The following is a 12,422-nucleotide window of genomic DNA, read 5'->3' on the forward strand; positions in this document are numbered from 1 at the left end:
AGAAAAAAAAGATAATTTTCATATTTTACACTTTTTTATTGAAACAATTAATTAAAGACATTTCTAGCAAGAATTTTGCTTTGAAAGGGGAAAAACAGTGGCTGGTAAAATTGGGGAAAAAATATAATTTTCACATTTTGCATCTTTTTATTGAAACAATCAAATACACGTTTAGCAAGCAAATTTTTTTTTATTTAAAAATGTTTACTACAAGAACTACACGTGGAATTATATCATGTATATTTGAGTGGCAACTATTGCTGTAACTGTACAATATTGTACCAAAAAGAAAAAAACCCACAAACAAAATAGGAAGAAAAAAAAGAATGTACCTCTGTAATGTACACAATTGTATATACAAAGTACATCTGAACACAGGTTTCTCTGGTAACAGATATCTGAATGGACAACTATAAATATATCTGACAAGACAATTCATTTTACAGTCTTGCATCAACTGGACAGGAATTACATTTTAACAATAGTTATGATTACAAAAAAGAGAAAGAAAATCACCCTCACTTAATTTGTTCACAAACATACAATGCAATTTCAAGTGTATAATGATTGATTTCAAATTTACTCAATGAAAGACAACGTTTTGTGTGTAAACAGAGGCCTCGGCCAACAGCATACTATTAACATTACACATTTAACACACATCATGAATTACCTGCTGTCATTTGCATGTAAAAGTCCCACCCACAAAACAACTCCAATAAGACAGTTTCCAGTTGCCTTTTTGAGGTATCAGGAACAACACACACAGAACACTTCCAATCATTTACACATGAACAAATGTCACCACCTGTGATGTTTTCAGAACACGACAGCACATTCAGAAAATAATGCGTTAGAAAAAAGCTCGTCCTCAAAAAACAACAAAAAAACCTGACGTTACTTGGGGGGAAAATGCCTCGGTCATAAACATCTTGATCTGTCCATTGATATTTTCCAGGAGTCACGGTCAGCCATGCGAGACTGTTCAAGGCTTGTGATGCTTCAAAGTGAAGCTGGCTACTTTCGCCAACCACCACAACTCATTTTCTCCAATAATAAGGCCTCGCGTAGGAAAATACAGACTTGTCCGATCCATTCTGTCGAAGGCATAATCAGGCTGTGTGAGGGACATTTAGCTAGGCAGATTGTCAGACCTTTTTGCACATTTGATCCTTTCTGAGAGTGAAAAACTGAGGAAAGCGAGCTGTTTTTACATGTGTCCCCCTTTAGTCAGTTTGAAGTCTTTCCCTTTTTGCATCGTAAAGCCATAAAACTCTAAAAAACTGCTGTTAGGCTGCTAAGATTCAGAATATACATACTGTAAACACACATACTAATACATAGATACCATGATACAGACCCAGAGGTGATTAATAAACTATAGGGAAAATTAAATAAAATTATTTTTCTTTTATCTGTTTTTGTTTTTTTTATACACAGGTGATGAAGAAATAATGTGCTTGCATGACATTCCTCATTTTTAGACACTTTTTTTTCCAGTTATAATCATAATTATTAAACTTATACAAAACAACACCCTCTTTTAATGTGCCCACTGATAGATATAATAGTACAATAAAATGACATGTTAGACTGTTATAATCATCAAGTGCTTTCGACCGGTATGGAAATGAATCCGTTTGTTAGGGAAGCCGTGTTCGTCCGCCATGCAAATATCTTGTGAATCCTCATGCAAAGATGTTCCTTCACCTTTGTCATGTTTAGGTGCACGTCTATGGTCGGATTCGCTAAAAGAGAAGCAGAAACTGTGCCGATGTGGATTATATGGTGATAAATGCACTGTAACTAGTGATAATTGTATAACAGAGACAAGCTATGTTGGAGGTGTCATGTGACAAGGAATGTTTTTTGTTCGATTCCCTGCGATGCTGTGCCGTCTGTAACGAGTTTTTGAGAGGAAAAAAGTGTCCTCGGAAAGCATATCCACTGCTTGTTTGTCCTCAATGTCCCTTTCCCATAAAATCAGTCTATACAGGCAGAAAAACTCCAAACCACTCATTTAGGATTAGAAAAGAGGGATTGCTGATGTCCATGTCTCAATCCAAACTAAAACAGTGCTGTAAAATCACTCCAATAGTTTATTAATTCCACACACACACACACTCATGCTCACTCACGCAAGCTTCCAATATCAGTTTGAGTCAGTTAATTTGTCTACAGTTTTCTGTTAAGATCCAAAAAAAATAAAAGTCAGTATCAGAGGGTGCTCTTGGAATTACTAAGAAACAGACTGAAATACAGGCTGTGAAGCCTCAGACCGGACAGGACTTGTCGGTGGGTGGCGGAGGGGGTGGTGGTGGTGTTGGTGGTATGGTGGTGGTCGGGGATCCCATCGCTGGACTGCCCCCAGCCGAACTGCTTTTTGGGAACACAACAGGCTTGGGTTTGGTGGCTGGGGGTCTGTTATCTCTGAAGCCGGAGCCGGAAGCAGACAGACCTGTGGTAGACATTGACGAAAGAGGGCTCTTGGGACTGGGGCTCTTGCCGGGCCGGAAGGTGGAGGGCATGTCGCTTGCCGAACTGGCGCTGCGCTGCAGAGGATGCTGGGAGGAGTCGGCCTCGCGGAGCAGGCGGGAATGAAGCGGGCTGGAAGGTTCAGACGCCCCGCCGCTTTTTAGCTGCTCTAGAGTGTCAAGCACAACATCAGGAGCGTGTTTGACACTGCTCTGCCTCTCCAGCTCTCGCAGCTCACTCAGAGCCGTGTTCATAGTGGCCTCGATGTCCTGGGGGAAAAAGAGAAAGAGAGAAGAGGAGTACAAGAAGAAGACAAAAACATAAAAATTGTATATATGTGATTATTTTATATTTTATATATTTGTAACAAACAACACTTCTTATGCTGTTCTTCTTATTTTATTATTATTTTTACATTCTAAATTAAATATATATAATTTTAAATGTTATGTATTTGAATTGATTGTAATGTAATATGTAATGTAATATAATTTAATTGAATAAAAGACTTGAATTCACACACAACATGTTTGTGGTCTCTGCATAACTTTAAATAAATGTATCTCTTATGAAGGCCTAGTTTACTGGTTAATATATAATATTTTGTACGCAAACAAAATATTATCTACAAATATATTACAATTGAAAAGAAAAGGTACTGACCAACTAACTTTTTTAAGTGTATTTTATGAAAAGGTTTTTGATTTGGACCCTGTATGGTAGCCACAGTTTTTTTAGTACTTTACTCCTTTTTCAAAAAGACAACATCTGTAGCTTTAGTTTTAGCCAAGGTCAGTCCGTTCTGATGTCTGTTGTACAGGCAGTACAACAACAAAGGATGACTTGACCGCAGGAACTCCAACTCAATTACAACCACAGTCGGGATCGATCCTGGACCTCTATCCAGCCGTGAAATTACAGCTCAAAGAAAGATAAATGGGACGCTTTAATACACAGACACTCTGGAGAGCTCAGCACTTTTTACGGAGAGGAAATTGGACTTTCAGTTTACCTGCGTGTCATTTTTATTCAGTGTAAGTTTGCATGAAAGCTGACAGGGTTTGAATGTTGCTGAATTGAAATAATACTTTTGAATGAATCACGTGCAGCAGTGAAGAACTGAATGATTCTGGGCTTGTCGTACCTGTGAGCTGTGCTCCACCTGAGCGATGACCTCCTGGTCCAGTGGTCTGTGGTTGCTGAAACTCTTGGATCGTCCCGCAGGCGTAGACTTTCGGAGCTGAGGACCTTCCACCTTAGTCTTCAGAGATGAGTGGCGAGTGATGGAGTTCAGGACGCTGTGAGCGCTGACCGGTCGCTTGTCTGTCCCCTCCTTGGCCAGTCCACCTGCAGGCATGGAGGAGGTCTTTAACCCCCCTGCTGCTCCAGATGAGCCCTCGCCAAGCCCCTCCACTGTCCGGATTGTTCTCCGGATGCTGGTTGATTCTGGGCGTTTCCTCAATCTGAGGTGGATAAAGTATAGGCAAAATGTCAATATTATGAAAAGAATTTATTTGAATAATATGAGAAGAATTTGATTTGTTTTAAGACATTTTAAGAGACAAAATATTAAATTATTTTAAATATTGATTACAAAATATTGTAAATATGTCATATCCCTTTTTAATATATTTAATTAATATTTTATTTCTAACCATTATATATATATATATATTAAAATGTAAGTGCTGTCAAAAAATCAATAATTAAATCACAGATTTTTCTGTAATTAATCGTGATTAATCGCACCAAACATTAACGTTTTTTATATATTTTTATATTGTAATAATTTCACATTTAATCTCCAGATTCAGGTAGAAACAACAAACAGCCAGTAGCCTATATTTTAAGTATTTGTTTAATGCCATCTTTTTTTGAAAGTCTCTATTAAATTGATATTTTTCTAAATTTTAGCCATTAATTATAGCCATACAGCATCAAAGTATAATTGAAAGCTATACATTTATTAGGCTTTAAAAAATAACAACTTTTAATTTAAAACAATCTTCACATAAACCCATTATAATAAATGTCACATTTACTTATGCCTTTCAATATATCAGGGCTAATTTTTTTCTACTGGTCCAGTCAGACCAGTTTAGATTTTTACTTGCCCTGTCAAAATGCACAAAAAGTTATTTATGTTTTTGTTTTTTGACCCATGTAACCTTGTAAACAGTGCTTTAAGATTTTCAGGTAGGTCTAACAGGTAGTTAATATACAGAAATTGAATAAAGTTAATCAAACCCTTCAAAGTCTTTACTGAATAAATTATAAATTAAATATAAATTAATCATTATTAAAGCTACAAAAGTTATTCAGTCAAGAGCAATGAGTGATTTTCTCTTTTTCTTTTGTTCTTTGATTATCCTTAATGACATCCTCTGTCACTTTAAGATTTTCACACATCCCATTTTCTCACAACACTTTATGGTCCTGTAAAACTTGTTTTTAATTCATTTAAGACTGTGCTTGCGAGAATACTTGACAAAACGGGCATTTTCGCATAATTTTGTGCAATTTTGTCTGTTCAAGTACACACGAGTCACGTGTGTCACAGACACACGCCAACACTGCGTTCTCTATTGTGTCTTATCATTTAACGTAATGATAGCCAAATGCTGCATTGATTGCGCTAAATATTTTTAAAATGAAAAAAATTATTTGCATGCGTTAACGTGTTCATTTTGACAGCTCTAATATATAAATATACATTTTGACAGACCTAATATATATAATAGAAATGTTTTCATTTTAGTTTCACCATTTTTATCAACTTACTTGTTGAGGTTAGCTAGGTATATATCAGCCACATGACCTCCAATGGGTGAACTGGCACTGGCTCTGGCGGACACCTTCTCTTCCACAGAATCATGGGATGCCTCTAGGTCAGCTTTGGGACTTCCTCTGCCTGTATATCCATCCGGCCTATTACACGAAATCACAGACTTAACACACTATAGGTGGTCTTATTATTAGTTAAGATCATAGATGAGTAACTTCTACTAGAAAAGCAGTTCTGACCTATATCATTAGTTAAAATCAATGAACCGGACAGCTTACATGTCCTGCACTACTATGTACTGGTGTGGAATGAGTCCCTCTGCGCCGTTGTGGCGACCCTCCCACCAGTCCTCAGATGCACGGTGGTACAGCAGCAAAGACGCCCCCTTCTTAAAGGAAAGCTCGCGGTTGGTGCGTCCAGAGTAGTCGAAACGTGCGATAACCTCGATGTGGTCAGACTCTGAAACGTTCAAGGACCCTGACTTTACTATTTAGAGACATGAGAGACAGAGAAAGACAGGAAGGGGAGAGAGCGAGAGGGAAGAGAGAGCATGGGAAGGTTATTGCATGGGAAGCCAGGCAAGTTAGAGCACACTCATCAAAACGGCTTTGGAGCTGCAGAGGGAGAGCGCAGACAGAGGAGTGTGACATAGGAGCAGACTTTTGGTGCAGTGTCTTTTGGAAGATTTATGTGCATGTTAGTATGGTCTTCTATGGCGTATAGGCTCACCATCATCGCTGTTGTGGATTTCAGAGGTGGTGTCAGGTGCAGGTTCATCCACTAGGGGGGGCTCAATGTGTGGATTATCACTGTAGAATTGACAGCAAGAAAGATGAATCAGTGGAAACCTCCATTACAGACTTCAGAGCATTACAAATGACAACAACACAAACGTTTTTACATTCAATTTACATTCAATACATACTCGCATATACACTAACAAGTTAAAACGTTTGGAGACACCTGACTAAAGACCTTGTGATGCACAGGCTTCTGCTTAAATGCTTGAAATGTGTTTGTAGATAAATATAAATTGTGTGAAGGTGTGAATTTCCATTTTAAGTGAAATCATTTTGCAAATAAATAAAAGATAAGCAAACAAAATTACCATTCAAAAGTTTAAATGTTTTTGAAAGACATCTCTTATGCTCACCAAGGCTGCATTTATTTGATCAAGAGACATTTTACTATTATTATCAATGATGAAAACGGTTAATATTTTTGTGGAAATTTGTATGCATTGTTTTTTTATTTAAAATAGAAACATTTTGTAACATTATAAGTGCATTTACTGTCACGTTTCATCAATTAAATGCATCTTTGCTGAATAAAAGTATTTATTTCTTTAAAAAAAAAAAATTCTGAACAATTGTATGAATAAATAAATATAAAAAAAATGCACCAAAATACCAGGTTTTGCCACCAACAACACAAGAATGGAAGCATTTTTTTAAAAAAGCGATAAGCTTGTTTATAATTTTTATAATACTATTCTTAATATGCATAGTTGTAGGTTAAGTTGCGTTTTATTATTTTCATTTCACATGCAAATAATGACCAAAACCTAATGACCCAATCATGACCCCTTTTTGGGTCAAGTTTTTACTGCATAATTCCCATATATTTCATAGTTTTGACAACTTATTCAAAAATGAGTAAATTAGTAATGATCTAGAATGAGTAGGTGTGTTCAAACATTTCACTTCTGATAATTATTAATACTGGACTGAGAGGGAAAGAGCAGAAGCACAAAATATATTCCCGAAATTAATGTGGATGTTTCTGAGAACCAGTTATGCCTTTAGGTCTCTCTACGTCTCTCTTCATTCCTGAAACAGTGTGTTCATGATTCTTTGAAGCAAAACAGGAAGCAGAACACAGATACGAGGATCAAAGCTGGACCTTCCTGTGGCCTCTTGCCTCCAAACTGAACCGGCCCTCACTCAACTCCTGTGGGGAATCTAATGAGACCAGAATACACTGTACTAACGCACAGGAAAATGGCTCGTTTCCAAGGTCATGCAGGCTTCAATGCTGATAACAACTCTGTTATGCCATTCACAGGCCAAGAAACCCTCTAATACCCTACTATTAATTTAGTATAAAACCCATCTGATCTCCCATTGAGCACTCAAGCAAAAACACTGACTAATTTACTGTCATCACTGTACCAATAAAAGCTGCTCTCTCGTGTCATGCGTTGGAGGAAATTCAAGCTCTGTAGAGTGAAAGTGTAGTACTCTACCCAGCTGGAATATATCTCACTAAGACCATCCCGCTTTATTACATACAGTCGGCAAGCATGAAGCCAGGGCTAATGAAAAGCTTAGTTTCATTAGAGAGCAGCTTTAGACAGAAGGAACTTAAGGGTAATGACTGTATAATTGTATAATGCTAATCTTTGCCTGGTGTGTGTAGGGTGACATTGTCAGGCAGGTTTGGCAAAGCACACGTTCCATCAGTGTTTCAGTGATTCTTTAAAATGACGGATTGGTCTCACTGAGCAGTCCGTTGCTGAAGAAGACCCTGTGATCCTCCTGTCACTCCATCTGAGAGAGTGTGTGTAAGCTTTGATCTGGGCTCTTAAGGTAAAATGATCCTCGTGGCTTCTTCACCCTTGAGCAGATGAGTTTGTGTTCAGGGAGGTCAGAAGCTGCTCTGATTCTTAATGTCTTCCCCAGAGACACCGCATGTCTCATTCTGCTCTCAGCATCAGTCTCAGACAAAACTTTGACACTTATTTTTACTTCTGCATGTGTAAGGACGGTGATGATCACGGTGCAAAAGACAAGTGAATTTCTCTGTCAAAAACGTTATTTTTTCGTCAGACAGTTAAAGCACATTTTTTTCATTTGATTGAAATTGTATTCTTTTTACAAGAATGCAAGATATCAAGCTCTCATACAATGAAATTATGAATACATGCAAAAACAAGACAGAACTATGTAGTCAATGCATGCTTTTTCCTTTTTTGTTTTTCGATGCATTTTTTTTTTGCATAGAAAAATAAACCTGTAGCTGTAGTTTACCCCTTTATTGGCAAATACTTTTGTCAGATAAATACCTTAGTTTAGTGTTTTGTTTAAAATATTTAAAAATCTAAAATATTTTCTTCATATTTTGATGGTTTAGTTGAACTTGTAGGGTCAAATGAAAAGAAATATCCCATAAACAGAATACACATATATACATATATAAGTGTATATATACTGTATGTGTATATGAATATATATTTGTATATGTGTATATATGTATATATATACACACACACACACACACACACACACACACACACACACACACACACACACACACACACACACATACACACATACACACATATATATATATATATATATATACATATACATATACATATATATATTATATATGTGACCCTGGACCACAAAACCAGTCTTATGGGTAATTTTTTTTAAATTGAGATTTATACATCATCTGAAAGCTAAATATATAATCTTTCCATTGATGTATGGTTTGTTAGGATAGGACAATATTTGGCCGAGATACAACTATTTGAAAATCTGGAATCTGAGGGTACAGAAAAATCGAAATATTGAGAAAATCACCTTTAAAGTTGTCAATTTCTATTGGCGATAGTGCTGCATCCATTCACAAAAATAAATGTTTTATATATTTAAGGTGGGAAATTTACAAAATATCTTCATGGAACATGATCTTTACTTAATATCCTAATGATTTTTGGCATAAAAGAAAAATCTATAATTTTGACCCATACAATGTTTTGTTGGCTATTGCCACAAATATACCCGTGCAACATAAGACTGGTTTTGTGATCCAGGGTCACATATATATATATAATATATATATATATATATATATATATATATATATATATATATATATATATATATATATATATATATATATATATAGCAAAATCTTAAATACATAAATTTTTGCATCTGTGCTGAATTTGATCTGTTTCACAATACAGAAATGAGAATTTGGGAGGAAGATGTCCTTAATTTTCATGAAAAAATTATCACTTTGTGTATTAAAATAGTGAAATATTTAATTTTCTTCTAATTTTGGGGTGTAATATGAGACATTTCTTTCTGATATTCACCCAAAAGTTTAGTTAAATAATGCACCCTAACTGGCAAAATAAAACAAATGTTTGCTTTTACATTACACTGCTTGATAAAATAATTTTCACATGAATCTCAAATTCAGATGCAAGGCTATACAGATGAAGATGAAGTTAAATACAAAATGAACAGTAATTCATATCAGGTCAGGAACTGAGTTTGCAACGTGTTAACTACAGTATGTTGTCAACGTGTCCCGACTTCACGTGACTTAAAGCCTCAGGAAACTGAAACAAGACTCTGACTAAACCCTGAGCTAAAAACACATCATCTCACCAGCTCTAAGTCTTAATTACACCGCCCATGCAATCCAAACAATCACATGCATGAGAACCACATGAAAGGAGCCACGTCTTTATGCCTGCATCTCACAAACAAACCTGATCTGGATATGTTGCTTTCTTTTCACGGTGACAGAGCAATCTGAAGTCATTTCCTCTTTGACATCCAAAACAGTTATTAAAAAGCTACAGGAGGCATTTCATTAGTGCTTGGCCTTGAGCAGGGAGGATAACCTCATTTTTAATTTAAAATCAGACTTTTCATGATGATGCTTTATAAGTCTGGCTGCCTTCCACAGCTCTGGTTGCCTTCACTGTCATCTCTTTGGGAGTCTAGATCGTGTGCAGACATTTCTGGGGGTCAGAAATCTATCCGTGTCTTCAACCATTGAACTGACGGTTTAAATGAGCATAATATATGTAGGATGCAAACTTTAAAAAGTTACTGGCTCCCTGTAGGGCTCTGTTGGTCTTTATAATGTCTATTTATCTTGATAATGTTCAATCCATCATTTCAGACCTGTCCTGCATTAAATCAAGCTCGTCTGATCAACTCATTTCTGGTTTTGTGGTTCGGCTGAGCAGCTGCTCCAATAAAATGTGGGGCCAAAATTCGCTGCCAATGAATTTTGCCAAGATTATGTGCTTCATTTTCATCCTTATTTCTTCTTTGTAACCGAATTCACTCGCATTGATTTTTAGACTCACCAGTATTCCTCAGTGGCTCCTCCATGGTCATAAATGGGCCCCTCCAGCTCACGAGGCCCTGGAAAGATGCTCTCGTGATGGATAATAATGGTTTTGATGAGCTCGTTTACATGTGCCTGGCAGGAGACTTGGTCATGGCCCTCGGGCACAGACATGAGTGTGGGGCCGAAGCAGATAGCCAGGTTGTAGGGGTCCATCATGTTGTCGTCACTATACTGGGACAGACTAGTTAAAAGAGAGAGAAACATAAAAAAGAATTAATCAAAATATAGGAAAGTTAATTGTTAATTCATTTGTTTGAGTTCATATTTTAATAACAACAACACAAACATAAAAAATAAAACAACAAAAATATTTTATATCCTTTTAGTAAGTGTTGTATTTTGTTTTTTATTTATTTTAGTAAAAAATTAGCTTTCCATCCCCAGGGGTCTGTGAACCCCAGTTTGGGAAACCCTGACTTAACGTATGTCACTATTTGCTAAGAAAAGCCTGTATTTTTGCAATTATTTTTGCATTTTTCGAATGCTGTGTCAAGTTTCAAAGCAATTTTCAAACTTTAAAAAGGCAATCTTGTTATGTCCGTGTTTTTAATGAACCTAAAATTACGTTAGATGAGGGATACTGCACAAAACTACTTGCATTGATCCAAAGGTTTGAACATTTCATAATAATTAAGCCCTGAAAATAAAAATAAATAAATGCATTCAAATAAAATTGAGAATAGATACATTAATAATAACAATTGAATAATTAAAAAAATACAATTGAGATTTGATGGTTTGAAGTATACCAAATATCAAAAACTTTAATCAAAATACTAGTCATACTATCCATTAACATGTTAAACTGATCCCTGATTATATGACCATTCTCATGGAGAGACCGGCTCCTGCTGGACTAATGTGAAAAACAGACTGAGTTCCAGATTAGACTCTATCTACACTTCCTTACGACAGCTCATTTATCATGAGCCTAAGCCAGCTTCCTCCCATTTATGTGTGTCTGTGAGACTGCTCTGAATTACACTTTTAACTGTCCGCCTTCTTACTTAATAGGATGCCCATTTAATTACTAAAAACTCAGATGTATCCACAAAGTGGGGAAAGGTATCCTTATTTGTATGTGTGTTTTGGGCGAGGGGGGTTGGGATAAAAGCAGTAGGGTCACATAAACATCCACATGGAGAGGCTCCAAGCCAAATTTATGAGCTCTGTCCTTTCCAGACAGTTACAACTGCACAAGTGTCTCCAATTACCCTGCCTTGTCCTGCAAACGTCTATACCATCCCACTTGATGTGTTTTTGTGAGTGTATACCATGCATACCTTTGGACGATGCACATCATTTGGCTGTAACGCAGGCCAGAGCGCATTAGAGAGAGCAGCAGTTCTTTAGAGACCTATTCTGGCACCTCCATTGACTTTTATGGTGGAGGAAAGATCTATCGGCCATAGCGCAAACAGAGAAGCCATTTACTGAGGGCTACAGACATCCAGCATGGGAGCACTAATGGGGGCTTGATGGCGACACCATACCTCAACATACACTCGCTTTCCCCTTCTGGCTGTGATACGAGGGCTGGAAAGGGTTCAGATGCTTTAAGAAAATCAGACACGCCTGCGTGCATAACAGCGGTCTGGAGTAGAGGCTAAGACCGTGTTGTGGTCTGGAGGGTCTTTCAAAAGGACCACAGGGTGGAAAAGAGTGTAAGAATTAGGCAGAGATATGGAGGGACGGTTCCAAGAGGCTTGAGTGCTGTAGCCCTCAGCTGAGGTTGGGTATGGGCAAATTTTCTCTTTTTGGGAAGAGAATATTTACATTTGTAGTAAAAAGGTCTAGTAAAATGGTAAGTTTAGATTGCATATAAGCTCTTTGTACGTTGAGGTAAAGTTAGCTGTAATAAATCACTGGAAAATGGCACTGGTTTAAAGGAAACGTTCCCCAAAATAATTCTGTCATCATTTACTCACCCTCATGTTGTCCCAAACCCCTAATTTTATTTGTATTCTTTTATTCACTGAAAAGCACATATCTTCAGGGA

At 36.9% G+C, this 12,422-nt stretch overlaps 1 protein-coding gene across 3 annotated transcripts in view; it reads right to left on the minus strand.

The window, feature by feature from the left end:
• Positions 1–19: 19 nt before the first annotated feature.
• Positions 20–12,422, minus strand: part of srgap2 (SLIT-ROBO Rho GTPase activating protein 2) — a 96,733-nt gene continuing 84,330 nt past the window's right edge. For 2 of the 3 annotated variants that reach the window (XM_081356979.1, XM_081356981.1), the window contains 6 exons: positions 10,380–10,604; positions 5,990–6,069; positions 5,539–5,746; positions 5,257–5,403; positions 3,620–3,938; positions 174–2,744 (listed from right to left, as the gene is read on the minus strand). In XM_081356979.1, the coding sequence (XP_081213105.1) occupies positions 2,274–2,744; positions 3,620–3,938; positions 5,257–5,403; positions 5,539–5,746; positions 5,990–6,069; positions 10,380–10,604 (1,450 nt within the window). In that variant the 3' untranslated portion in view covers positions 174–2,273. Of the gene's footprint in view, positions 2,745–3,619; positions 3,939–5,256; positions 5,404–5,538; positions 5,747–5,989; positions 6,070–10,379; positions 10,605–12,422 lie in introns of all 3 variants that reach the window. The other variant, XM_081356980.1, reaches the window with a different exon arrangement.

Source organism: Scardinius erythrophthalmus (assembly GCF_964197995.2).
Source record: "Scardinius erythrophthalmus genome assembly, chromosome: 25".
Lineage (NCBI taxonomy): Eukaryota > Metazoa > Chordata > Actinopteri > Cypriniformes > Leuciscidae > Scardinius > Scardinius erythrophthalmus.